The sequence below is a fragment of the Carya illinoinensis genome, chromosome 4, assembly GCF_018687715.1.
Source record: "Carya illinoinensis cultivar Pawnee chromosome 4, C.illinoinensisPawnee_v1, whole genome shotgun sequence".
Taxonomy (NCBI): Eukaryota; Viridiplantae; Streptophyta; class Magnoliopsida; order Fagales; family Juglandaceae; genus Carya; species Carya illinoinensis.
The window spans coordinates 19562833-19590552 of record NC_056755.1 but is presented as its reverse complement, the minus strand read 5'-3'; the positions used below and the strand labels follow the sequence as shown (position 1 = coordinate 19590552).

Sequence of the window (27720 nt, the reverse complement as noted above, 5' to 3'; positions counted from 1 at the left end):
CGAAACTTGTCCCAATTGACAGCAAGGCTAGTATGGCATCAGTGAAGGCTAGGGAAGCGCTAGCACATACCAAAGAGATCGGGGCATCACCACCCTCACCAACTCTAGCCTCTATCGACACTAAAGCTAGGATGGCGTAAGTGAAGGGCAGTGGAGCCTCGGCACCCGTACACAGCAACTGAAGCTTCATCTGACACCACAACCTTAGTATTGGGTGCATCTGCCATGATCTTCTCAGCCAATGAGATGGCTCGTGCTATCTCCTTCTTGATCTCCGCATCATCGCCCTACAAGTTGGGCTCGGTTAACATGTCCTCGACTTCAAACGAGTAAGAAATGGGAGAGTCCAGGATAGGTACTTGGTCAAGGTGATCCTTGCCCACATTAGGATGCTCCTCGGAGACCCTCTTGAGATCGACATCGGTCGAGGGAGGCACAACTCGTGACACACAGAGGGCACGATCTTGAAGGACTCCATGGAATCGCATGGCGAGCAATCCCTCACCTGACGAGAGCTCCCCAACCCCTTTGTTGCCTAGTAGGGTTGGGGAAGAAGCCTCCAAAGCCGTTGGGAGTGATCCCCTTAGCTAATTTGGACCAGCCATAGTCTCTTGTCTGGGAGAAGGGATAGGAGTAGGTGTGCCCTGGGAAGGTGGCATGGACACCACCACCTTCTTCGGCGAAGACAATTTTGGCTGCCGAATGAGCATCCTAGCAGAAGTTTGTCCCAAGGGGGGGATGGGTGCCTCATTAGAATCTGCATTGGTGGGGACCCTCTCTTGGGTTTCTTCCCTTTGCCCTCCACGAGAAGGCTAGGAGAACGCTTGTGGGCTTGAGGGGCGGCTCCCGCATTGGTAGGGGTGTAAAAAAAAAAATTGATAAGCCGGTAAACCGAATTGGACCGGACCAAACCGGTGGGATCGATCACATCCCCAGTTTGGTTCGGTCCGCTACTAATTTTATTTTTCTTAAAATCGGTCAAAATCAGTCCGATTTTGATTTTTCTTTTTCTAAAACCGGACCGAACCGGACATGTTTATATTTATTTTAATTTTATATATTGTATATAATATTTATATATAATATATAACTATATATAAAATAGTTTTGTATTATATGATCAATTACTAATTAATATAATAAGAAATTTTAAAATCTTATATCATTTTGTTTATTGTATTAATAGTTATACTAATACTATATCATTATATATTATAATATATTATAATATATTATATTATATATATTATATAATATATTACATTAAAACTAGTAAAACTGGACCGAACTGGACCAGAAATTGATAAAAAAAAAGTATCAATTTAGGAGGATAACTGGTACGTAATCGGTTTTAAAAAATGAAAAATCGGTATATACCAATTTAATCTTAAATTTTATCTAAAATTAAATTAAACCAGACTGATTATATCCCTAAGCATCAGGATAACCTTATTCGCGTAATGTAAATTGATCGAGGGAGGTAAGTACCGCAGCAAGCTTTCCTTATCCAACAAGACATTTGAGAGGACATCATGCAAGTGGGCCTTCACCCAAGCCCAGACAACGTTAAAGAATAATTTCTACATTGTAATTGGGGAAAGTATAAACTTTCACAACTTTTATGCATGCCAACAACTTTAATAGAAACAATGATCCAAAGTGGCATGAATTTTATTCTGATAAAAAATATGGAATAATAAAAAGAGTGCCTACCTTTAGGCTTTAGCCATCAAATGTGAATTCTCAAAAAATTCTTTTAGAATAAACATTTCGATTTTGAAAGATGTTTCTAGCCTATAGATGCTTATTATTAACCTTCATAAAGTCATAAACAAACATGCTATATTCTATGGATCACCTCTTTAGCACAATTTATTATTATTATTATTTATTAATAATATTTCCTCTTATCAAGCCACCTCATCCATTTTCCTCCTGGTACTTGGGGGTTTTGCTCTTTCTAGATAGCCTTTATGGCTAGTGAACATGATTCATATGTCTCTTGTCTGGAATAAGATTATTCCTCAGTGGATAAAAGAAGTTGGATTGACATCCATTCTTGACTCGATTATTATACCCTTGAAAAGGTGAAGAATCGGAACTGAGGTATCTTGGCCCAACAAAGTGGTCCGTCGTCATGTCATGTGTGGAGAGACGTACGTCAGCTAGCTATCTGAGGATCATGAAGATCACCCCCCCCCCCCCCAAAAAAAAAAAAAGAAATTGGCACGTGGGTTTATTTATCACATTCTAGCAATTAATAATAATCATGAGGAAGGAACGTACCCATCTAAATCATCATCATTAGCTTTTCAGAAAGTAAAACATTTATTCAGTTGCCTAATTTACAATTCACTTATTTTTAATCCTAAACATAGCCCTAAAGTCTCAAGAAAATGAGTAAGATAGACTTTGGTGTATTTCTTGAAATCAAAATGATGTATTCTCAGTGCAAGTTGCAATAAGCTAGGGTTCTCCATCCTGGATTAATCATGAATGATAATGCTGTCCTAGTAGTGTATATATCTCTGAAGCATATCCCTTTCACTTGTCCCAACCTACATAGGATTTGAATAGAAGCAAGAGTTTTTAACAGCCCTAGCAAGTGATGGAACCTCTAATTATTTTGATTGGACACGTATATGGTTTGGCTCTTTGTGCCTATTTAAGAGAAATGTTTTAGTTAAAAGAATTTCATTGGAGTAAAATTAAAAATTAATGTGACTTAATATGCAGGTATGTAAGATTAAAAAATTATTTTTATTATAAAATATATCTAACATATTAAAATGAAACTTCATCACTTTATAAAATTATTTTTATGAAATATTTTTTGTCGTTGCAGCACTACTCCCTATTTACTAGTTTCTGGCACTAGACATATGGTAAAGTTATAAATATAATTATTTTACAACTCATTTTATAATCAATAAAAAATGGTAGTGTCATTTCACTAAAAGTATTTCCTTTTGAGTTTTCCATCTGATGTGAATTTTAAGTTTTATCTAAATACTCTCAATTTAAAATAGAGTTGTGAAAATGTTATTAATTTATGATCGAGCTTTGCTTGAACAATAAATAATGAATAATTTTACTTATCATTCTACATATCACATACTATATTTATTTTAATTTTTTTTCTATAACAAATATGTGGTATATGGATGATAAATATAACAACTCAATTAGTTTAACAAGAATAAAATAAAATAAAAAATAATATTAAAATATGTAAAGTGTGTTGTGTGGGATGATGAGTAGCATATCTCATAAACAATACATATAATGACGCATGAGAAGATACACAAGTTAGTCTACAACCCCTAGGAGTTGGCTCAAGTAGTAAAGGTTTTGTGTTTGGGGATATGCTCTTCCAAATCTGATGTTCAAATTCCCTTAGGTGCAAATAATCTTTAGGAGCAGTCGGATTGAGATATTTTCTCTCTGAATTATTTGAGATATACTTGCAAAAAATTCTTTGCCAAAGACCTATGTACCTAAAAGATTAGTCGGGACGCTATTTTCAAACACATGCACCCAATGTCAATAATAATAATAATAATAATAATAATAATAATAATAATAATAAATACACAAGCTTACAAAATAGTACATCATTTGGGAAACGAAAAATTGAGTAGAGGCATTGACACACTTCTAAAAGTTATGTTTTATGGTATAATTAATGGTTTACGGTATCCACTCCTAATTATGACATATTTCACTTTAATACTCTTCCTACATAGGACTAATTTATCAATGTGTCACACCTTTCCAATAAGGAGAATACTAGGTAATTTGTATGGTTACCAATTAAAAAGCAAAAACGGACAACCTTGTCGTACCAGTAATCATCTTTATGTATCATTCATAACATTATATTATATGATAACAGATACACATGATGACATCATAAATACAGTTGCTGGTTTGAACAACCAACCTTCTCCGTAATAATATTGTTACTTATTATTATTATTTTTTTTTAAAAAGACAGTTGGATTCATTGACTTCCACTCTTGACTTAATGATAAATACCGTTGAAAAAGTGGAAGAATCGAAACTGAGGTGTCGTACGTCATACGTGCAACGTCAGCTAGCTGTATGAGCACGTGGGTTTAGTTATCACATTCGAGCATTTACCATGAGGAAGGAACTTTTATTTGGTTGCCTATATACAATAATTCGTCTTTTATTATCCTTAACAGAGCCCTAAAGTTTCTTACCTAACTCTTTAAAATTGAGTTATGCTACCGTCACGGGAGATAAATATCTTTTATTGTTCATCCCGATGATTTTGCAAAAGATAAAATTTTTTATTGTTCAGTAAATTAGTGCTTCTCGTCTATTTAGTATTTGCTTTAAAAATTATACGTGTTTACTTAAATTATTAATATGTATGTGAAAATCTAAATATGCTAAAATTAGGCTTGCTATCCACTGGACAACCGGCCACTCCATCCATTGTACACACCTGAGTAGAGTAGGGTACCCTCTACTGGACCTAACCCCTAGCCCCTTCTAACATGGGTAGATAGTCTTGCTTGGTTGTTGGGACGACGCATTGGCCTATGGGCCGAGCTGAATAGGCCCATCCCACAGGATCCCAATATGCCTAGTGGCTCGAGAGGATAGGATGGACCAAAGCAGATCAGCCTAGGAAGCCCAGGCGTAGAAGTGGTTAAGCAACATGTGTTGGTTTGGGGTTGGAAGTCAGATTGTCTAACACCACTATTGGCCGACAACCTCAACATGCAAGGTTAGGAACAATTTCTGTCCCTATACCTTGGCGACTGGATAGACCTAAAAAGTGGGTGCACTTGACCGAGGCTACACCATATTTAATGGCGGGTGGAGATGGGCACGCCACAATGAGGAGTCATGTCACATTTAATGAAGGACTGAGGTGAGCATGCTACGACAGGCCTCGTAGGTTGTTTGTGGTCACCACAATCAGGCCTAGAGGGCCTATTGCACAACAGGAAGCTAGCAAGGAGACACGACTCAAGTACGAAGTGATATCTCTACGATCTCCTTTCTAGGGGTCATCCCTACCAAGTATATATATCTCCCATTGTGAGGGGAGGCCTCTCTAGACACTTTTTACATACTCAAGCTCTTACAATTTTTAAATGGAGAACTACGTACTGACTTAAGCATCAGAAATGTCTCTCACCACCTCGGAGCCTTCATTTCTTCATATATAGTTGCAGGTGTATGTTAGGCCCTCGTGGAATTGTTTGGATAGTGAAACATGACATCAACACATCTAAAATGCAGGAGTCTATATTATTTGTCAATCCACTATCACTAAAATCACAATGATGTCGTGCGCATGCACTATCGATCCCTTGGTGCAAAAGTAGTCAACGATCATGAATTGCTATCAATTAAAAAATGGCCCACAGAAAATGGTGATGTATTGGTACTGGACATTTGGTTAGCATTAAGTACAGTAATACTAGTACTGTTTTGGTGGGTGTCAAAAGATGTGATAATGGCTTTATAGAAATATAAATGTATAGAGTACCTGTAGGTACTTTCCCGGGGTGACCATAATCTTTCGTACTTGCAGTGGAAGTGCTAGCTAGTGGCCTGGATGGAGAAGTCAAGCCCTCGATCGAGTCACCTTGTTTGGTTGTTTTTTTATTTTTTCAACTGATTCAGTAGTGTTTTTCACAAGATGTTGTACTGTGCTTTAAGAAAGGCCAAAAATATTATTGATGATAATATAGGAACTTAGAGAGCACATTGAGTTGAAAGTTCCTTTTATTTCTTTGATAATTATGCTTATTGATATTGGAAAAAGATGAGGGAAATGAGAGATTTAGAAAATTTAACGCTGTGGCAATATTAGGCCGGACAGATAGCATGAAAAATTACTAGGTATTTCTAGAGTGCAGATAAGTGGCATTCTTGTCCTATCATCGGATGTTATGTGATTAAAATTGTTTATGCACTAACTCTAATTAAATAGCATCCCGTGATAGGATGAGAGTATGACGTGTACTGCATGCTTTGAGAACTTTATAATCACTCAAATTTACAAGAAAATTGTTTATTTGTGGTCAATTAATTCCAACAAAATGACTACTTTCAACTAAAATTAATTGTAAATAATTTTTTAATTGTAATAAATTAGTCACAAAAATCCAATTTTCTTGTAATGAATTAATTAAATAATTGAGATCAGTATTGCTCAGTCAATACTCTGATGATAATTCACAACTAAATACACAATACCTTTATTTTCTTCGTCGAAAGAAAACTAGTTATTATCAAGATCATATGACCTGAGAGTCACATATATAATTTCTTGATATCCTCATGGGTGCATTGAACAGGAATAAATCCAATCCGGGATTTTTTTGCTGCCGATGACTTGGCATGTAAGATCGGAAATGAAAAATGAAAAACACACAAAACATTACACAACTATGTTTTAAAATGAATGATATTAATTCATTTTAAAACATAAAAAATACTATGGACACTGAAGCTGTGTACTCGGATCCCTAATACTGTTCATATAAACAATTAAAAATACTGTTCATGTAAGAGATCTGATCTGTGGACACAAGTATGTATCCCTAACATTGCTCTAGCATGGTTGTTTGGATAGTAAGATGAGATGAAATTATTTTAGATGAAAATTGAAAGTTGAATAAAATATTGTTAAAATATTATTTTTCTAATATTATTATTATTTTAAAATTTAAAAAAATTAAAATATTTATTATATTTTTTGTGTAAATTTAAAAAATCGTAATAATAAAAAGAGATGAAACTGTTTCTCAATCCAAATAGCCTCATAGTTAATGATCCAATATTGGACCTTATAAACTATGATCATCATTAGCTCCAGACCGCATTGACCATTTGCACAGCATACATTTACATATAGTCCCATTCGAATTCTGCCTCATCCAGATCCAGCATTTTGTGCTTGTGACAGTGAAAATATATAGGGCAACTCACCGAAAGCCAATTGCATGTGACCCCAACGGGAAAGTGCATGGCAAGATCAAGTAGCTATCATTGTACGTATTTTGATTATGATTTCAAAACACATCAGTACCTATATTGTCCCAGCTATCATTATCTTCAAACCTCCTCAACCTTTTACTTACATTCACTACAAGAAAAAGCATCATTTTAAATGAGCTCTTTCGCCGAAAATACTAAACAAAATCGTCGGAAAAAATTATTTCTGCTAGGGTGTAGCCACCGCTGTTGTTGAGCCAAGTAAAAGTTTTGTTCGTGATTCAGGAGTAGCCGGAAAGGAAAGTATATTTCTGCCAGAAAATTTATAACAATCGTCAAATGTACCGTTTAAATCATAGCTAATTGTCGCTGGCAGTATTTCCTGGCGAGGACAATTTGCCAGAAATAGTCTAGCTATGCATGAAGCCGCTACAGTAAAAATCACATTTTAATATTTTATGATTAAATTTTAGTCGCCGGAAATATTTTTAGCCGTAAAAACGGCCTTTCTTATAGTGTAGTCAATATAAAAGGATTTCTCTGTTCCGTTGTAATTAAGATACTAATATTAATAGTGGGGAGGGGCCGGGGCCGGACTACTCCCAACAAAGTTTTCACAAAGGCACATACCATCAAAGTAACATTAATTATTGATAACCAATTAAGCTGTTTTAATGTGGCTAGCTATTTGGTGTAAAATAAACAAATTGCCATCAAAGCAAATATCTGCTCCGCACCATCCATTTTGCCGGATCATCCCTCCGATATGATCCTGTCCATACTTCCTTTGTTCTTGTATATGTAGATGATATAATATTCACAAGCACTCCTCTATCAAGTACTGGTAGATTAAAAACTTGAAGGTGGAGTTCAAGTTGAAAGACCTAGGTGACTTGTCCTATTTATTGTGCATTCATGTTAGTCACAGTGAATAGGTTTACATTTAAAGCAGGCTAAGTACATTGTAGCTAGACCTAGCATTTACATCGAGTCAATATGTTGGGCACCAAACCGGCCATATATATTATACCATCTACCTCTGAAAAAGATTAATAAAATTCGATGGTGGTCCCTTGGATGACACTTCATATTCAAACATATTGTTGGCTCTCTTCAATATTCTACTGTTACATGACCCGATCACATCTCTCACTTGGTCGATTAGTTGAGTCAATTCTCATGCCCCGTTTGGAACTTAGACTCAAAGGAGATCAATTTAGTTCAGTCTAATTTTAAATTGAGTCTAATATCTAAACATCCAACTTTTAAATCACTAAACTCATTTCAATTCAAACATCTTTACATATGGGACTCACAACCTTTTTCAACTTAACACCTCTTTACATGAGGAACCTATAACATTTTTTCAACTTTTAATAAATATATCTAAACTCATCTTAGGTAGGTTCCACAAAACTCACTTCACCATCTCAACTCACTACTATTTATAAAGAACTTTACTCATCTCAACTCAGCTTAACATTCAAACAGGGTTTTACACTATCCAACCAGAACACATTTCACCATTGGAAAGAGATTTTTATGGTAGTTTAAGGATAAAACAAGTTATGTTCTACGATTTACTCTGGGACCCTTAATCCTAAAATCCTATTGCGATTCATTGGGTAGGGGTTCTGATTGATCGAAAGTCTACAAGTCGTTATGGTGTTTTTCTCGGCAAGCTAAGCAATCAATGGTACCAAGTCTAGAATGAGTTTGAATATCATTCTATTGCTATTACTACAACTAAGTTATTTTGGTTAAACATGCTCTTTAAGGAATTGCAACTACCAATCAATGGTGTAATCAACTCAAGGTTATTGCTTAAACATCTAATCCAATCTTTCATATTAGAACAGTAGCACATTGATCTTGATTAGTATTTTATAAGGGGGGAAATTGTACGCAAGAACATAGCAACTCAGTGCATCTCTATTGTAGGTCAGTGTATAGACATCTTTACAAAAAAAATTGACCCATGCTTGATTCTTGTTTCTTTGAGACAAACTCATGATCATACCCCTTGTGAGTTTGGGGGGACTATTAAGTTGCATGATCCATCACCTAAACTTCCATTGAAGCTTGTTGATTTAGCTCTCAATTAGTCAGTCCAAGTCAACCCTTATCTCATGAAGATGAAACTACTAAAAGGATCTTGTTCAAAGTTCCAAATCTGTTAAAACAAAATTAAGTTGTGTAATTGAATCGATCCATATCGATCCTTATCATGTCTCGGTTGTACATAGCAAGGAGATAGAGCTTATGATCACATGTGACAAGTTCATGCTTTTAATTTCTTTAACATAGTGCAATGAAATGGAATGATTATTATGGCCACTTTTTCATGATCTTGTTACATTATTTTCTCACTTAATTAGGACTATGTCTAAAGAAAAACCATTTCTTGGTTCTACAAACCTCAAAATAAATTGTAAACGGACTCAATTATATATATAGTCTGTGTTCCTTTCCTTCAATTTGCTTCTGAGATACTATTTTTGTGCAGGTTTTCTAAGCTTTAATTCTTACTTATCAAAGGGGAGGAAATTTAGGGTTTCAATTTTGCTATCTTGTAACTACTTAAGAGTAGGAATTGATCATAAGCTTCATGCCATAACAAAACCCTTAAGATTTTCAGCATATTCCCCTACCTTTTATCATCATTATCATATGATGGTGAGGATCTCTTGTAAGTAATTAAGCAATGATTTTAGGAATCAGTACTTCTTCTGCAAATCTCAATTAGTAGGTTGGGGTTTCAATGCTTTTTATCTCATTTCCTATCATTGTTATACAATTGGAGAACTAACTTACAAACTGATCAAATTAAAGCTTTGAATCAAAACTAGGCTCAATTTCATATATAATAGTACATGATCTCGAAATTAATCATCATGAGCATGCAGGAATACATGGTGGCTAGATATATAGCTACCATTAATTTCCTTATAAACTTTTATGGGCTTGAAGTACCTTTACAGTACCTACTATCGATATTTAATTACAAAATTGCATGCATCTGGCCTCTTTAGAAATCCCAAGGCTCAGAATTTATAGGAAAGTCCCACAGGTCTGCTGATAATTCTACATCACTGGTGGATCCGTAAACTAGTCTCTTGAGCCTCTCCGTCACTTTTGCAGCTCCAAAATCGAAAGAACATCCGACAATCTACACAAAAATAGAACCAAAACTAACAAATTAAGTACCAAGTGTCGACGACATATGATCACAATCATGATCTTGAGATATATGTAGAATGTATTTTTTGTAAAATACGTAGTAATTAAAATACCTCTGCGTGTACTACATACAGAACTGAGTCCCCAGAAGTCGAAAAGCTGGCATTAAAAACGTCCGCTTGTTCTCCATGAAGAATGTGAATCATCTCATAGAAGATGAACTGATTATCCAGCCCAGTTATCAAAACGATCTCTAGCGTGGAACCGGTTTCTCGGATTTCGATTTTCGGCGATTTTAGACCTGCTGTTTCTTCGAAATTTGTGCATGTATACGGTCTTTTTTTCCTGCCATTTAAGCTCTCTTTCTTCTCCTTGGATTTCTTCAGCTTGGTCTCTAGGCTTGTGATGTATTTTATTGCTTCATCTATTTGATCGGGAAGTGAGACTGCCTCCTGCATTTCATGAAAGACAATTCAAGATCCGTACATATACATTCACAGACACAAATTCTGACGGACGTTCATGGACAAATTTTGTAAAAAATTAAGGATGTTTTGTAAAAATCAAGGATGTTTTGTGGATAGAGGTGGAAAATTAGAGATCAGAGAGAGGTACGTACCTTGGAGTCGGGGTTTGGGAGGAGAGAATTGAGCCTGGAGTAGAGGACTTTCATCTGATTTCTCCTGTTCTTCTCTATGATCCTTCTTTCAACTTTTGTCGAAGAGGATTGACTTTGTTGATGATTCATTTGTTTTTCTGGTAAGTTAACGACCAAGACTCCCATTAACAAATTCCTAAAACAAGTTGATGAATTAGATGGCTCGCTTGCCCTTCTTGACGCTTATATATATATTCGCTTGAAAAAGTGCGGGACTTGGGAGAGGAAACTTTTGGGGCCCACAAGCTCGACATCGATCGTCATGCGTGGGAACGTCAGCCATAAGCATATATGCATGATCGGCCGTCAAGTTTGAAAAATAGAAAATCAAGAAATTTGCACGTGGGCGTTTGAATTTTCTAGACCGGTATCCAGGAAGGAGAACCATCCTAGTCATCCTTTCGGTTCAACTTAGAATTGCTTTTATTTTGTCACTTAGTATTTTATCACACGTGGAAACGAAATTTACAATTTTAAAATATAAAAATCTCGAACGTTCTTTTAAAAAATATAAATAAATTTAAAATTTATATAAAAAAATTATATTTTAATAATAAACTCAATTTTTTTATAAAACATAAGCGCGAGACGTACACATCATAAAAATGGAGCGTACTGAAAGTGAAAGGGCAGCCCATTGCCTACGGACCCAGTACCTTATATGGAAGGCCCCTCAAATAAAGCTAAACTTTATTTGTATTTTGTGTTTTTGAGAAATATATATATATATAGAAGTCAATTAAACTAAATCTTAAATAAATCACAATTCTCAATATTTTTAATGCGTGCAAGGCCAAATACAAAATTTTATATCTAAATCAATGAATATTTATATTCTTAAATAATTTTCCTAAATTGAAACTTGAGAGCAAATTTTCAATGAGAATTCATTTTAAATTGTTATGTTAAATATAAAATTTTAAATTTTAATTAAAGCACTGATCTATTTAAAAATTTTAAATAATAATTTATATTTTATTATATTATAAGTAAAAAAAAAAGCCACATTTTAAATTTTGCCTTAGGCCCTAATTTATATTGAGCTGCACCTGTATAAGACTGTATCTAATATTACTTGTAACTACAATATCACAATAAACTCATAATTATTAAACATTTTAAACTATTAATAGATTTTTTTTTATTCTTGTGAGACCCACTTCACTAATAAAAATGTTAAGTAGTTAGGAAAAGAAAATCGTTTATACAAATTCCTTGCTCAAAAATCTTGGGCAAACTATTTAAAAGAAAGCAGGACTTAGTAAAAAAAAAAAAACTTTTCTTTTAGGTTATGTTTGAATATTGAGTTGAATTGAGATTAATTGAATTTTTTATAAATAATAATTAGTTTAAATGGTAAAATGAGTTTTGAAGTATTATTTTTAATACTGTACCGTACCGGCCGGTATATGCCATACCGACTATTAGTCTGGTATAGGTATTATACTTGTTTCGTATCACCTCAAATATCGGTTGTACCGGTAGATATTTTGGCATGTACGGGCCTATGTACCGGTCGGTATTTCGGCCTTTATTTTATTTTATTTTATCTTTTCATTTCTTCAAACTACACTCATTTTTTGACCCTCGTTTCAAATTAGGTTATTTATAATTTATATACATGTATTTATATATAATTTATTCATATATAGACTATTATTTTAGAATATAATTTATATATTTATATATATAATTTATTCATATATTGACTATCCCGAAACGATACCGGTTCCGAAATATTTCGTTCTAGTGCCTTGACCAGGAAAACATTCGGCACGGTATTCAAAACTTTGTTTTATTTTGAATAACCCACCTATAATGAATTTAAATATGTTTTGATATTAATATGAGTTTAGATGTTTTTATAAGAAGATAAAAAAAAGTTGTGAGTTCTGCGTGTAAAGAGGTATTAAGTTAAAAAATGTAGTGAGTCTTACTTGTAAAAAAGTTTTGAGTTGAGTGATATTTAGTAATTTACGAATTGTATATTTGGATATTAGGCTAGACTTAAATTTAAACTCAACTCAAATGAATTGAGATGGGTCCATATTCCAAATGAAACTTTAGACCCCGTTTAGATATTGAGCTGAATTGATATGAGTTGAATTTTTAATGAATAGTAGTAAGTTAAAATATTAGAGTGAGTTTTATGAGACATGTCTAGAATAAGTTCAGATGTGTTTAGATATTAAGATAAATTTAGATATATTAATGAAAAATTGAAAAAAGTCCCGTGTGTAAATTATGTATTGAATTAAAAAAATTGTAAATTTTACATATAAAGAAGTTTTCAGTTAAAATAGATTTAATAATTTGAGAATTAGGTATTTAGATATTAAATTTAATTTAAAAATAAACTAAACTAAATTGATTTCAATTTAGTCCGAATTATAAACAGAACCTTAATAGTACATCTTGTGTTTTAAAAGATTTATACGGGTATTGTACACCAAAAGGAAAGTTTGCACAGGATTTCCGATTTATTTGTAATATGTCAACTTATAATACAGAGTTGATGGAGGCAGCTAGGTTACTCATAAACCTCTATTTTTATAATTTCTTTTTCTTTTTCTCGGACATATATTATAAGCCTTTATCTCTTTCTAAGAAAGCTCTTAAAGAAAAATTAAACCACATATTTTAGGTTCAGGACTATCCATAAAATTGAGTGTATATTTTAGATAAGGAATCACTATATTTACATTTTTATTAAAAAATAAAATAAAGAAAAACTAAAAAGTTAACTCAAAAATTTAATTGAAATGAAAATTGGTTCACACATCAGCATATCAAATCACTTTTGTAAGAACTCTGTATAGAAAAAGTAACAATTTTTTAAATATTTACAAAACTGGGTTAACTTCAAGTTACAGTTCAAAAGAAAAACGGACAAAAAAAAAAAAAATGACTTTTGTTATTGATAAAAAAAAGACGTATATTAATCTGTTATTAATATTAATTTTTTTATATTTAAAATTTAAATTAATACTATTTTTAATAAAATTTACTTTTTAATTAATTACATTAAATTAATATATATATTAATATATAGTTGTGATTATAACTAATTTTAAAAATTAGTCTCACTAGTCACTCCTCAATCAAATTGATATGCGTGATTAAGGATGTAGTTGGGCAGTGGAGTTATTCGAAATTACTCAACTATTTAATATTTTATTATTATTATTTATATTTTATTATTATTATTATTATTATTATTATTATTATTATTATTTATTACTATTCAATATATTTTAATTAATTTTTTTACTAAATTTTTCATTATTATTTACAGATAATTTGAAATAGTCTCGCTACCCAAATACAGCCTAACAGTATGACTCAACACAATACTCCTTAATGTAGAGTCATACTCTTAGTCAATTAATAAGTTTAACATGTGAAATATTTAATTAAATAGAATAGAGTGTAGAGTTTGAAATTTAAAATTCCTGTAATCTAACATTATGTGAAGTCACAATTTATCTAAAAAAATTAATACATTGAGAAGATTTAAATTTTATTATTTAAATTATATCTTAATAATTAAAAATAATGATACTTTAAGAATGAACGTATTATTATATGGCACGTGAGTTTGTCAATTAATTGTAACCGTCCTCTATATATTTCTTTTTGTAGTTCTATACTTTCTTGATCAGTTTAAGATATATCACTTTAAAATACTTTATTACCAAAAAAAAAAAAATCCAAATAATTAGCTTAATTTGTGGTTATCCATAATATTGAGGATAACATCCATAAAGTTGCCCTACCTTAGATTCTCAAAAAGAAAATAAATAAATAAAAATTTAGAACATTTGCAGTGAATTTTTTATTCTTTTTTTTAAAATACATTATGAAAACTTATTTTTTTTTATTTTATATATTAATTTTTACAATATATCATATATCAGCTTGTTTATTTTTTTATATTATTTAAATATTATATTTTTAATATTTTGTGAGAAAAAAAAGTAGAAGAAGAGAAAAGTTATTGTGAAAGAAAAATTACAAGATAAGATAGAAAATAAATAAAAACGGTTTACATTTGTGAAGGGTACACACTATATATATAGCAGCAACACTGTAGAAAACTTAAAAATAGATATGAAATGGATGTATACTTTTAGACTCTTTTCTTTCAAATTTTACATGAAAAATGGGTTTTGCATTGAGAATGCTCTTAGTGGCAAAGTGCCGAAGTCATCCGCATCTAGCTATTTGGATGATTTTTCAGGGTCAAAGGACGCGTGCACATTAAAGGAAGAAACACATTCGAAGAAAGGGAAAGTTTTTGTTGTCGCTTCCTACCTAGTACGATCCGTATCAACCATTTCTCTTTAATTGAGAGTGTTAGTATCGGAGTTATTAAATTTATTTTTAAAATTTGATAAAAAGTATATATTTTTTATAAATTTAAAACTTTTATATCTATAATTTTACATTAGATTAGTCATTAGATTCATCAAAAATTTAAAATAATAATAAAAAAATAAAATAAAATTATTGTCTATTAAAATTAGAATAAAATATTAATTTAAATGTGAAATAATAGATCTTTAAATTTGAAATAAGAGTAACAATTATTATAACTTAAAATTTCTAAAATATTTTTTTATGAATCTAATATAAGTTTATTTTAAATAAATTTATTAAAATTTAAAGATATATTAATTTTTTATAAAGTCAATACTAGTGCTTTGATGGTTCAACTGATACCAAAACCTACCGACCAAATTAATGAGAACATGATGTTTTTTGTAGGCTTTATAAAAAGTCAGGCGCAATGTCACGGCCAGTGACTGACTGACCATCGCTATACATATTTTCATTATTGGCCGCGTAAGCAGCTATTTAGCTATGTGTTCGAGTCTTGACCGGAAGTTTCCTGGATGTCCCAGACAATTTTTTGGTGTCGACAGTGTTGACGGGACGCGGAATTTTAACCGTTGCTTCTTTTGTTTCGTTTTGCTTTGTTTTCAACGGGAATGTGAGAACTGTGTATATTGCGGCTTGGACTTGGTAGTCGTTCCATTAATGAGGGTCCCAAGTCACCAAAAGAAGCCAATAACAAGGTTGTGGTTGTTAGAGAGCACCACACTTCACCAAAAGGCCACTCGACAATTACCTAGCTAGCTGCCTGTCGTGCCTCTATGGTTGCTTCCTTGAAAGTTCAACATTAGTGGACAACTATCTAGGGATATACACTAAGCCCCCCCTTTCATTCGTGCTTTGAAAAGAATTGTACTTTCAAACCGAAAGTTTCAATTCCTTACGAATTCAATACAAATTTAGAAAGAAAGGATAGTTGTAATTATGATTATGTAAGTATTATATAATTATTTTAAAAATAAATAATTAAATATGAAATTTATATAAAAGATTAATTTTTTAATAGTAAATTCACTATTTTCATAGCGATTGTATAATACTTATGTATTTACGATTGTACGTAATATTATTTAAATTAAATGATACTTACAGTCGTGAATGTACAAATTTCGCGTAATCATTTTGAAAAAGTGAGTAAATATGAGATCCGAATAAAAAGAAAATTAATTTGTTTAATAACAAACTCAACTTTTTTTTTTTTAAATGACTGCAAGACAGTTACAAATTTTATAACTGAATGTAGCATTATTCTTTAAAAATATATTCATAATTCTACTTGTAGGTTAGTGTAGAATATAATATACAAGGGGAGGTTTAAATAGTAAATTGAGATAAGATGAATTGAGATGAAAGTTGAATAAAATATTATTTTTTAATATTATTATTGTTTTGTGATTTAAAAAATTTAAATTATTTATTATATTTTATATAAGAATTTAGAAAACTTGTGATAATTAAATGAGATAAATTGTACAGACTTTTATATCCAAACTGGGTTTAAGCTGCTTGAGATTGACCCGGTCAAATTTGAGTTCAACTTAATAAACTCGTTCGTTATAAAAAAAATTATGATCAATTACTAACTGATATGATTTGTGTAAAACTCGACTCGGTGGGTGCAACATCATGTTTGTAATTTTTTATGGTATCATATTTATTTTAATGATGAAGATATGTTTAGTACTTCAAATAATTATTGGAAATCATGTTCCTAATATTAAACATCTTACTCGAATTCTTATAAATATAATCATTGATATGTATATATAGACTTTATAAAAACATTAGTAAAAACTTAAAAATTGTTTCTCAAAATTTGTATATAAAGTTATGCGATATAACATAAATAAAATATTTTAATAAAACGAAACAGCTCGAATAAGAAATGGTCTGTCCTTGAATATAAAATCCAACTCAATAAAACAACTTGAGCTCAACTTGTATTTGACTACTCACTATCCGTTCGGATTTATAAGACTTGATTTTAAAAAATTAAACATTTTTACAGATCAAATCCTATCATATTGGCAGTATACCACAAGATCTATATATCCTCCACACAAATTAATTTGAAAATATATATATATATATATATATATATATATTTCCCTTAAACGAATGATTTGTATTATCTTTGGTTTGGTTATATATGGATTTGAACTGAAGAAATCATGATCTTCATAACCATAAAAGTTTAATTGAGTAATGATTGTAGGTGGAGAAGTCGTAGACAGACGAGACACATCTAACGGAAGCTAAGGCGTGTTACAGAAACGTGGGAATGGAGCTGATCATGATGAGATGAAGTTGACGCAAGTAGGTTTATTTATTTATTTTTATATATTATTTTAGTTGGAATTAGAGACAGTGCTACTTCTTCGATCGATCTTCTCATGAGTGGTTCAAACAGGAATATCTGTCGTTAATTCCTCACACGAGTAATGGCGCGCAATTCCCAAATATTAGAATCTCTATATAATGTTCTTTTTTCAAGTACTTTCTCGTGGATATCTTCAAGCAGACGTGGAGTAAAGTTATGACATTTTCTTCACCACAAAGTTTGAAAATGATATTAAAAAATCAGTTATATATGGATTGGTGAGATTTGATTATTAAAATCCAACTGTTTGGGCAGGCAATATCTCACACAGCATTTTTTTTTTTTTTTTAAATAATCAAATCCAACTGTATGTATTGAAGGCTGATTAATGGTTTTTAGATTTCTACACTTAAGGCTGAATATTTACAACTAAGCTAATTTGGTTTTGCAATTTAATGTTATTGTGATTTATGTAATGTCTCTCACAACGAAAAAGATAAAAGATAAGATTTATAAGTTTTTTGTCGTGATAACTCTAATTAGACCTCTTAGTAACAAGCAATCGGGATAACATATTTTACAACGATATTAATCGGGGATGTTACAATGAAGACTTCAGATGACAACATAACCATGGAGAAATAGAGTTGTAGGAATCTCAAGTTTTCACGAGATTCTTAAAGTATAAAGAAATTCGTCTTTTATTTTTAACAGGTTATTACTTACTCATGCAATGAGTTGTTTTAAATTGCCAGGTAGTTTATGTACTGATTTGGAGAGTGTGATGACACAATTTTGTAAAGATAGAAAAAGAAATGAGAGAACAATTCATTAGATTAGTTGGGAACATATGTGAGTAAAAATTTAGGAGTGGGTTAGGTTTTAAAGATCTGAGAATTTTCAACATGGCTCTCTTGGCTAAACAATGATGAAGAATCTTGCACGAAGAAGGTACTTTGCTGCATAAGATCTATAAAGTATAATACTTTCAACAAGTAAGTTTCATTGACTCAAATTTGGGCACAAATCCTTCACATGCATAGAGAGGAACTTGGGAAGCAAAAAACTTGTTAATCCAAGGATGTAGATGGAGAATAGGTGATGGAAAATCAATGAAGATTTGGAAAGATGCTGGATTCTTGGACATCAAGCTTTACAGTAAGAAATGAGTATGATAGAGGTGGATGGTAGTGAATATATTGTTACTAATCTTATTGACAAAAATACTATGTGGTGGAATACTAAAAAGTTATAGCTCTATTCAATCCAATTGTAGCTGCTGATATATTGAAGATAATTATCTGCTCAAGAGAGAATGAGGACCGGTGGTTATGGACACAAAAAATAAAAAGAATAGCAAATTCAATGTTAGAAGTGCATACAAATTTTTTAGAGAGAAGCTCAGAAGAAACAAAGGTGAAAGATCAAGTGTTCACGGACAGAAAAATTTATGGAAAGTGTTGTGGAAGATGAAAATTCCCAATACAATTAATATTTTTGCATGGAGAGCTTGTAGAGAATGTCTACCTACCCAATCTAATCTTAGGAGAAAGAAAGTGGATGTTGAAGATGAGTGTTGGTTTTGCAAAACTTTCAACATGCTTTAATTTATTTCCCTTCCCTTTGAGATTTGTGGAACAAATACATTCCTGCTATGTTGAACATGCTATATTTTGCACTGTTTGTACCAGAGAAGGGCAATATAAATAACCTAACCACCCTTTTCTTTATAGCTTATGGATTTTTGTTTAGGAGGAACAAGATGGTAGCTGCAAAAATCTGTATTGAACCTACAACTGTGATTGACTAGGCATTGTCTCTGTAGAAAATTCAACAGGATCTAGAATCTTTATCAAGTACAAAATTAAAGACTATTTGTTGCTAGAAACTAGCTCCTAATGGTTACCTCATACTGAACGTGGATGGAGCAATGTCTTTGATCAACATAAGGCAGGTGTGGGTGCTATTTTTTGAGATGTTAAGGTTGATATTGTGATGGCTGCTAGTAAAGTATAATGAAGTAATTGACCTGAAAACAATTGAGCTTCTAGCTATGTCTCGAGACTTACAGTTATGTGCACACTTGGGATTTTTCTAAGTTAATTCTTTGGAGTGACTGTATGCTGATGTTGAAGGAATTACAAGGAGCATAATTGTTTTCAACTCTCAGGAATTTGCTAAATGAAACAAAGCATTTGCTGCAACCATTCATTGAGTGCAAAATCCATCATGTACATAGGATGGGAATGAGGCAGCACATAAGCTTGCTTGTTATTTTTAAAATATCGAGAATGTTGAAATGTGGTGGGATAATGTCTAAATATTTGTTTCTCAAGCTCTTTGGCTTGACAAAAATAGCATGTAATGGTTTTTATTCCATTAATGATATGGTCTTATTTTATTAAATATATATCATATAATATAGGATAGAGAAGTGCTTTAGTCATAAAAAGATCTTGCAAAAACAAATTTATAAATTAACATAATTTTATATGATACATTAAATTTGACATATAACATTTATATTTTAAATTTTATCTCTGAAACTCTTGGTAAGAAGGATGTTATAGCAAAGTTAGAATTTATACGAAGTTACATATATGTTAAATCATATTAATTTGAGACCAATTATATGATTTTTTATTAGCAAACAATGGTGATTCATATTGCTAACTTGTGTATACCTATAAAGTCTCTCGTAACCATTTTTCCCGCCCTGGAGAGCGATTGCAGAGAAGTGTGAAGTCTTCATCTCCCGAGACGAAGAAGTGTCTGGCCTCGTGCTTGCTTTGGTGAGCAGAGTGTTGAGTTGGTTGAGTAACGAGCTATGGAGGAAATGGAGGAGGTTTGGAGGCGACTGAAACTGAATGATGAAGAGGACTGTCTGATAGAAATTCAGAAGAAATAGACTGGAGTGATGCAAGGGAAATGAGATCGTAGTCTGATTGGCAAAATTGTTCTGGAAAGAAGGATCGTGAAGGATACAGCCAAAACTATGATGGAAAGAGTATGGAAGGTAGGTAAACCACTGGAATTTCAAGAAATTGATAGAAACTGTTATGTAATTACATTTGCTTCCCGTAGAGATAAATTGAGAGTGATGAATGGTTGTCCATGGTTGTTTGACAATCACCTGTTTGTTTTAAAAGATTTTGATGGAGAAACTCAACCTAGCATGATAGATTTTGATCATGCATGCCTCTGGATTCAGATGTTGAATCTACTACCGAGCTATATGAATAAGACGATGGGGAAGTAATAGGGAGATCTATAGGGGACGTTGTGGAGGTTGATGTACTGGAAGATGGTTCAGGTTGGGGTAGATGTTTGAGGGTGAAGGTTGAATGTGATTTGAAAAAACCTCTAGTCCGAGGAAGAACAATTGTAGTGGAAGGGAAGAAATGTTGGGTACCTTTTCAGTATGAAAAGTTGCCGAGAATGTGTTTTAAATGTGGTAGAATAGTCCATGAAAAGGATGGTTGTAAGGAGACTACTGAAAGCTCTGGCCAGTATGGTGTTTGGCTTAGAGCTATACCTCAATCAAGAAAGAATTCAGTACAGAAAGGGGAACAAAAAGAAAAAGAAAAAAGAGAGAAGGAAGAGCAAGAGAGTCAGAATTTGAATATAGTGGAGGAAGATGGGGTATTCCAAAAGGATGTGCATAGAGAAGAAATTGAGGAAACAGGAAGTAAAATGAGACAGAAAGAGAGCAAAAAAACTGAGACTCAGGTTGGGGTTCCACAGTCTCCAGATCTGTTGCAAGATGTGAATAAGGAGAGGTCAGTTGATAGTGAAAAACAAAAGGAGTTCCAGGTTACTATATCTGGAAATGAGCAGTTAATTGAGAATTTATATGCAGGTGAAGGGGATGATAGTAAGAGGGTCTCGAGATGGAAAAGGAGAACTAGAGCTAGGCCTGAGTCAGGTAAGACTACTAGTCACTCTTTGATAAAAAGAGGTTTTGAGGAGATTGAAGAGTTTAGTGAGATGATGGTGGATGGTAAGAGGTTCAAGGGTAATTCTGAGATGGTTTGTGATGAAAATAGACCAGGGGTGGTGGCCGTTGAGCAACACCACCCAGCATTATGAAAATTTTATGTTGGAACTGTCGAGGGCTTGGCAACCCTCGGACAGTTCAGGACCTTAGCCTATTGGTTAAGGATAAGTGGCCCACTTTGGTGTTTGTGTGTGAAACTAAAGCAAAAAGCTGTAAAATCTCAAATTTACAAAGGAAGTTAGGCATGGAAGGATGCCTTGTGGTGGATTTCGATGGGAGGAGAGGAGGTATGGTTTTGTTATGGAGGCATGAGAATGCAGTAAAGGTGATTAATTACTCAAGTTGGCATATAAGTGTCATGGTTAAAGAGGAGAAAGTGGGAAAGGATTGGCAATTCACAGGTTTTTATGGGCACCCTGCAACTAGAAAAAGAGAGCTATCTTCGGAGCTGTTAAGGCAGCTAAGAATTAAGCATGGAATTGCTTGGTGTGTAGGGGGTGATTTTAATGAAATACTGTGGCATAAGGAGAAGGTGGGAGGTAGGAGAAGACAAGATAGTCAGCTCAATTTATTTAGAAATGCTTTGGAGGATTGTGGTTTGAATGACATTGGCTGTAGAGGCAGTGCTTTTACCTGGTCTAATAAACATGATGATAACTCCTTTACAAAGGAAAGGTTAGACAGGTTTGTAGCAAATGAGAAGTGGAGATCAGACTTCAAGGAGATAAAAGTTGAGGTACTGATTGGAAGATGTTCTGATCATCAACCTATTTTACTTACTATTACTCAAGAAGAGCAGAGAAAGAGAAGGCAAAACTATCCTTTCAAGTTTGAGGCTTGTTGGATGAAACAAGATGATTGTGAACAAATTATAAAGAAGGGTTGGGAGAGAGGCTTGCTTATGGAAGAATCTGTGCAGAGAGTCCAAATTGGACTACAGTTTTGTAGTGAAGCTTTATCATCCTCCTTCAAGAAGAAAGATAAGGGAAGAGTTCAAGAGATAGACCAGATCTCTAAGAGAATAAATATGCTGCAAATGGATATGTCCCAGGAAAACATGGTTGAGATGAAGATGCTGCAAGAAAGGGTTGGGTTGTTATTGGAAATGGAAGATATTAAATGGAGGCAACGTGCAAAAAGAAATTGGTACACTTTGGGGGATAAAAACACCAGATTCTTTCATGAGTGTGCAAACCAAAGAAGGAAAAGGAATAAAATAGTTTCAATACTAGACAATCAATCAGTTTTGAGAGAGGATGAGGAGGGGATTGCAGTGGCTTTTCGAGATCATTTTTTCTGAGGTGTATTCAAGTGCCAAACCATCAGAAAAAGCTATAAATGATTGCATTGCTGAGATTGAACCAAGAGTGTCAGAAGCTATGAACCACTTCCTTGAGAAGACTTTTACAAAAGAAGAGGTGGTGAGTGCTTTGAAGATGATGGGACCTATGAAAGCCCCTGGGCCTGATGGCTTTGGGGCATGTTTCTACCAAGAGTTTTGGCATGTGGTTGGAAAAGAGGTAGTTGATGCAGTGTTAAAATTCTTAAATGGAGGCAGTTTGCAAGTGACTGTTAATCAGACTTTCATAGCACTGATACCTAAAGTTAAAGATCCAAGGAGTGTTAATGAATTCAGGCCTATTAGTCTTTACAATGTATTTTACAAGATCATTGCAAAGATTCTTGCAAATAGACTTAAAAAGGTCATGGATGAGATCATCTCAAGAAGCCAAAGTGCTTTTATTCCTAGGAGGTTGATTTCTGACAACATTATTGCAGCTTATGAAGTGTTGCACACCATGAAGTGTAGACAGAAGGGTAGGGTGGGAAGCATGGCTGTGAAGTTGGATATTTCTAAAGCCTATGACAAGGTTGAATGGGGATACTTGGAAGCAGTAATGAAAAAACTTGGATTTGGTTCAAGATGGACAGAATTGATTATGAGCTGTATCACTTCAGTGTCTTATGCTACCATTGTAAATGGAAGGCCAGGTGAATACTTTATCCCTTCTAGAGGATTAAGGCAAGGAGATTCATTGTCTCCTTACCTTTTTCTTCTATGTGCTGAGGAATTAAGTACAATGCTTGAAAAGGCAAAACAGAAAGATGAATTTAAGGGGGTGACAGTAGCTAGAGGTGGGGTTAAGTTGACTCATTTGCTATTTGCAGATGATTGTCTAATATTTGGGAAGGCTACATGGAAGGAATGGAGAAAAATTAGTGGAATATTGGAGGTATATGAGAAGGCATCTGGCCAAAGCCTTAACAAGCATAAAACAACAGTACTGTTCAGTCCAACAGCCGATTGGAATGTGAGGAAGGCAATTATCAGAGATTGTGGGGCTCGTGTACAGAATAACTGTAAAAAATATTTAGGCCTGCCAATTATGGTTGGAAGGTCTAAATATCAATCATTCAGTATGCTCAAGGATCGTGTGTGGAAAAAACTCAGCAATTGGAAGAATTCTTTCCTCTCTCCATCAGGGAAAGAAGTGCTCTTGAAGGCTATTATACAAGCTGTGCCTACCTACTATATGAGTGTATTCAGATTGCCAAAGAGACTTTGTAATGAGATAGCTTCACAAATGGTCAAGTTCTAGTGGGGGTTTAAACAAAAGGATAAAAGAATTCAATGGAGAAGTTGGAGTAAGATGGGAATGTCAAAATGGGATGGTGGTTTGGGCTTTAGAGAGTTGGAAGCTTTTAACCAAGCTCTCCTTGCAAAGCAGTGTTGGAGGGTGATGATGAACCCTTTATCCATGGCTGCTGTTATTTTAAAAGATAAATATTTTAAGAATGATGATATATTGAATTCCTCTTTAGGATTTAAACCTTCTGTCATTTGGAGAAGTTTGTGGAGTTCTCTCAATCTATTGAAGGAAGGGCTGGTTTGGAGAGTTGGTGATGGGAAGAGTATAAGAATCTGGAAGGATAAGTGGTTAACTATGGCTGTCACTTATAGAATTCAATCACCACCTCAAATATTGAATGCTGAAGCAAAGGTGGAGGAGCTAATAAGAGCTGAGAGGAAGGAATGGGATGTTGAATTAGTGGAGAGGGTTTTTAATGCACATGAAGCCTCAACAATTTGTAAGTTACCTGTTAGCTTTTCTAGTCTTCCTGATAAACAGATTTGGACATTTTCGAAGAATGGGATGTACACTGTGAAAAGTGAATATCATTTTGAGGTAAACAGAAAAAGAAGGGAGAAAGGGGAAGTATCAAGCAGGTCAAGTGAGGTTTGGAAGGGGTTATGGAGAATGAGAATTCCAGGGGTAGTTAAAATCTTTATTTGGAAGGCTTTAAACAATTGCCTGCCAACTAAGATGAATTTAAAAAGAAGAGCTGTCTTGAAAATAGCTACTTGTCCAGTTTGTAAAAATATGGATGAGTCAGTATGTCATGCTCTATGGAGTTGTAATGGGGCAAGTGATGTTTGGGCGTATGAAAGGAGCCCAGTGTAGAAATGGCAAAGCAGTGAAAAAGAGTTCTTTGACTTATGGTCTGACTGGTTCTCTAAATTGCCTCTAGATCAGTTAGAGGTAATGGCTGTGGTATTGAGGGGAATCTGGTTAAGAAGAGATGACTTGGTTTTTGAAAACAGATTCGAAACACCTAATGTAATCTTTAGCAAAGCTGTGGAATGTTTGTTTGAGTATCAATTGGCACAGGTTAAGCAAGGTCAAGCTAAGGATACTGGTGGAGTTCAGAGCAATAACTGTCATCATTGGAAGTTACCAATGGGAGATGTAGTGAAGGTAAATTGGGATGCAGCCTTCAAGACCAGTGATAACAGAGGAGGGATTGGGGTAGTTGCTAGAGACAGCTATGGAGAGGTATTAGTTTCTCTATGCTATCCTAGAAAACATGTTGTAGATCTTGTTATAGCAAAAGTATTTGCTCTATGGAGGGCCATGAAGTTGTGTGAAGAGTTACAATTCCGGAAGGTGCAACTAGAAGGCGATGCATTATCTGTTGTTAAAGCTGTTAACAGTTTAGAAGAGAATTGGGAATGGCATGGTCAAATGATTGAAGATCTAAAAGCTGATCTGCACAATAGAAGGAGCTGGAAAGTAGTACATGTGAAGAGATCTTGTAATGGTGTTGCTCATAGTCTTGCAAAGTTAGCTTTAAATGCAAGTGAAGAGTTAGTATGGATGGAAGATCATCCTAAGGAAGTTATGGAAAATGTTGTTTTTGATAAATATTGTAATTTGGTCAATACATGAATATAAAATGCAGGTTTCCTTTAAAAAAAAAAAAAATATTGCTAACTTCTTGTGTATTGATTTTTCCCGTAAGAAAGTCGATTTTGTTTAAATTAATTTTCTTACTTAAAAAATAATACTAAAATATTTATTTTATTTTATATAATTATGTTTTTTAAGAAGAAGCTTGATAAGTTTGTCCCGCCTATGCTAGGTATAGGCTTATGTTTATGACGCAGAGCATCAAGGGCTAACGCAGAAAGCAGGTGACCGTGCATCATTTATAGCTTGCAAATTTGTTAAAAAAAAGTGTTAGATATTGCCCGTCTAATAAATATGGTGAGGGGACCACAGGAGAGTGGAAAGACGGATATACTGCAGAGAAGAAAAGAAAGGGGAGCGAAAGACAAGTGAAAGAGAAGGGTACCTTTTAATAAAAAAAAAAAAATTACTGTATATAAACACAATCACGTATTAATTTATATATTAATATTAATTTATTTATATTTAAAATTTAAATTAATATTATTTTTAATAAAATTTACTTTTTGATTAATCACATTATATTAATATATAAATTAGTAAACAATTATACTTATAACTATATTTTTCCAAAAAGAAAACGGAGTGAGAAGATTATTGTTATGGTTTTAATTTCAACACTTTTTGTACGATGTTAATTCGAGTAGAGATGATTTGAGCCTTTTATAATTAACAGTGAGTTAAGATAATAGAGTAAATTTTATAGAGTTTATCTAAAGTGAGTTTAGATGTGTTTGAATATTAATATGAATTTTAAATATATTTATAGGAGTTGAAAAAATTGTAAGTCTTGCATGTAAAAATATGTTGAGTTGAAAAATATTATGAGTCTTACGTGAAAATAAATTTTGAATTGAGATGAATTTAATAATTTGATAGTTTAATATTTTACTATTAGACTCAATTTAAAATTAAATTAAATTGAATTGAGTTTATCTCAATTCAATCCAAGTTCCAAATAAGGCCTCAAAAGGCTAATAATGTAAACTTAATTTTGTTAAGAATGGCCATTGTATATACCAGTAGATTTTTTAGTTGGGCTTCATGACTACTCTTTTAATGAATATTTACAATTGAAGTAATTAGGCTTAGCAATTTGATGTCATTATGGTTTATGTAATGCCTCTTGCGATTAAAAAAAAAATGTTTAAATTTTTTTGACTATGATAATTCTGATTTAAATTTGTAGTAACATGAACCGATCAAGATAACACATCTTACGATCATCTCGATTGGGACATTACACTGAAGGAATAGAGTGGTAGGAATAAAGCTAATCTCTTGATGCTTTTAGAGTGCAGTAAAGTAAACACTAACCAAGGAGGTAGTGTGTCTAAAGCTTCAAAGATAAACGAGTCGATAGAAAAAGTCTTACTTAAAGAGTTTTGCTACATATAAATAAAATCGCGTACTAATCTGCATATCAATATTGATTCTTTCATACTTAAAATTTAAATTAATACTGTTTTTAATGAAATCTATTTTTTAACTAATCACAATAAATTAGTACACATATTAATACACAATTATACTTACAATTAAATTTTTTCTACTTAAAAAGGGGTGGCTATTTGTGATATAAGTACCAAAATAAAAGCGCAAGCAGTTTTGATAAAAAGGGAGAACACAAAGGTTAAACAGGAAGGAACTCGACCTAAATATCAAAATGGGCCAGATTTTAAAAACACAAGAATGACATTGAGCTAGGAAGGTACTTAAAAAAAAAGAAGTGGGCCAAAATCACGATATGGTAGACCAAAAAAATGTTCCGAAAGAGAATGACACTTGGACTTATATAAAATGGGCCGATAAAATTCGGCCCAAAATAAATAAGCGAAATATGCCGATACGAATGGGATCTGGGTACTAGTACCGGAAGTCGAACAGTGCTCTTGTTCTTTACAAGAACAAAAGAGCTAGATGGTATCATAGCGTC

At 33.0% G+C, this 27720-nt stretch overlaps 1 protein-coding gene across 1 annotated transcript; it reads right to left on the bottom strand.

Annotated features, from left to right (window-relative positions):
• Positions 1-9810: 9810 nt before the first annotated feature.
• On the bottom strand, positions 9811-10989 carry LOC122307752 (transcription factor bHLH162-like). Its single transcript, XM_043120834.1, has 3 exons — positions 10784-10989; positions 10278-10616; positions 9811-10153 (listed from the first exon to the last, which is right to left on the bottom strand). The coding sequence occupies exons 1-3, from the start codon at positions 10946-10948 to the stop codon at positions 10013-10015; spliced, it is 645 nt and encodes a 214-aa protein (XP_042976768.1). The 5' UTR covers positions 10949-10989; the 3' UTR covers positions 9811-10012.
• Positions 10990-27720: the final 16731 nt, after the last annotated feature.

Bases quoted from the DNA above. Each gene is read 5' to 3' on its own strand.
- LOC122307752 (XM_043120834.1), bottom strand. From the start codon at position 10,948: ATGGGAGTCTTGGTCGTTAACTTACCAGAAAAACAAATGAATCATCAA. The intron at 10,617-10,783 runs GTACGTACCTCT...CATGAAATGCAG, and splicing joins TCCCAAACCCCGACTCCAAG to GAGGCAGTCTCACTTCCCGA. The intron at 10,154-10,277 runs GTATTTTAATTA...ATTTTTGTGTAG, and splicing joins TGTATGTAGTACACGCAGAG to ATTGTCGGATGTTCTTTCGA.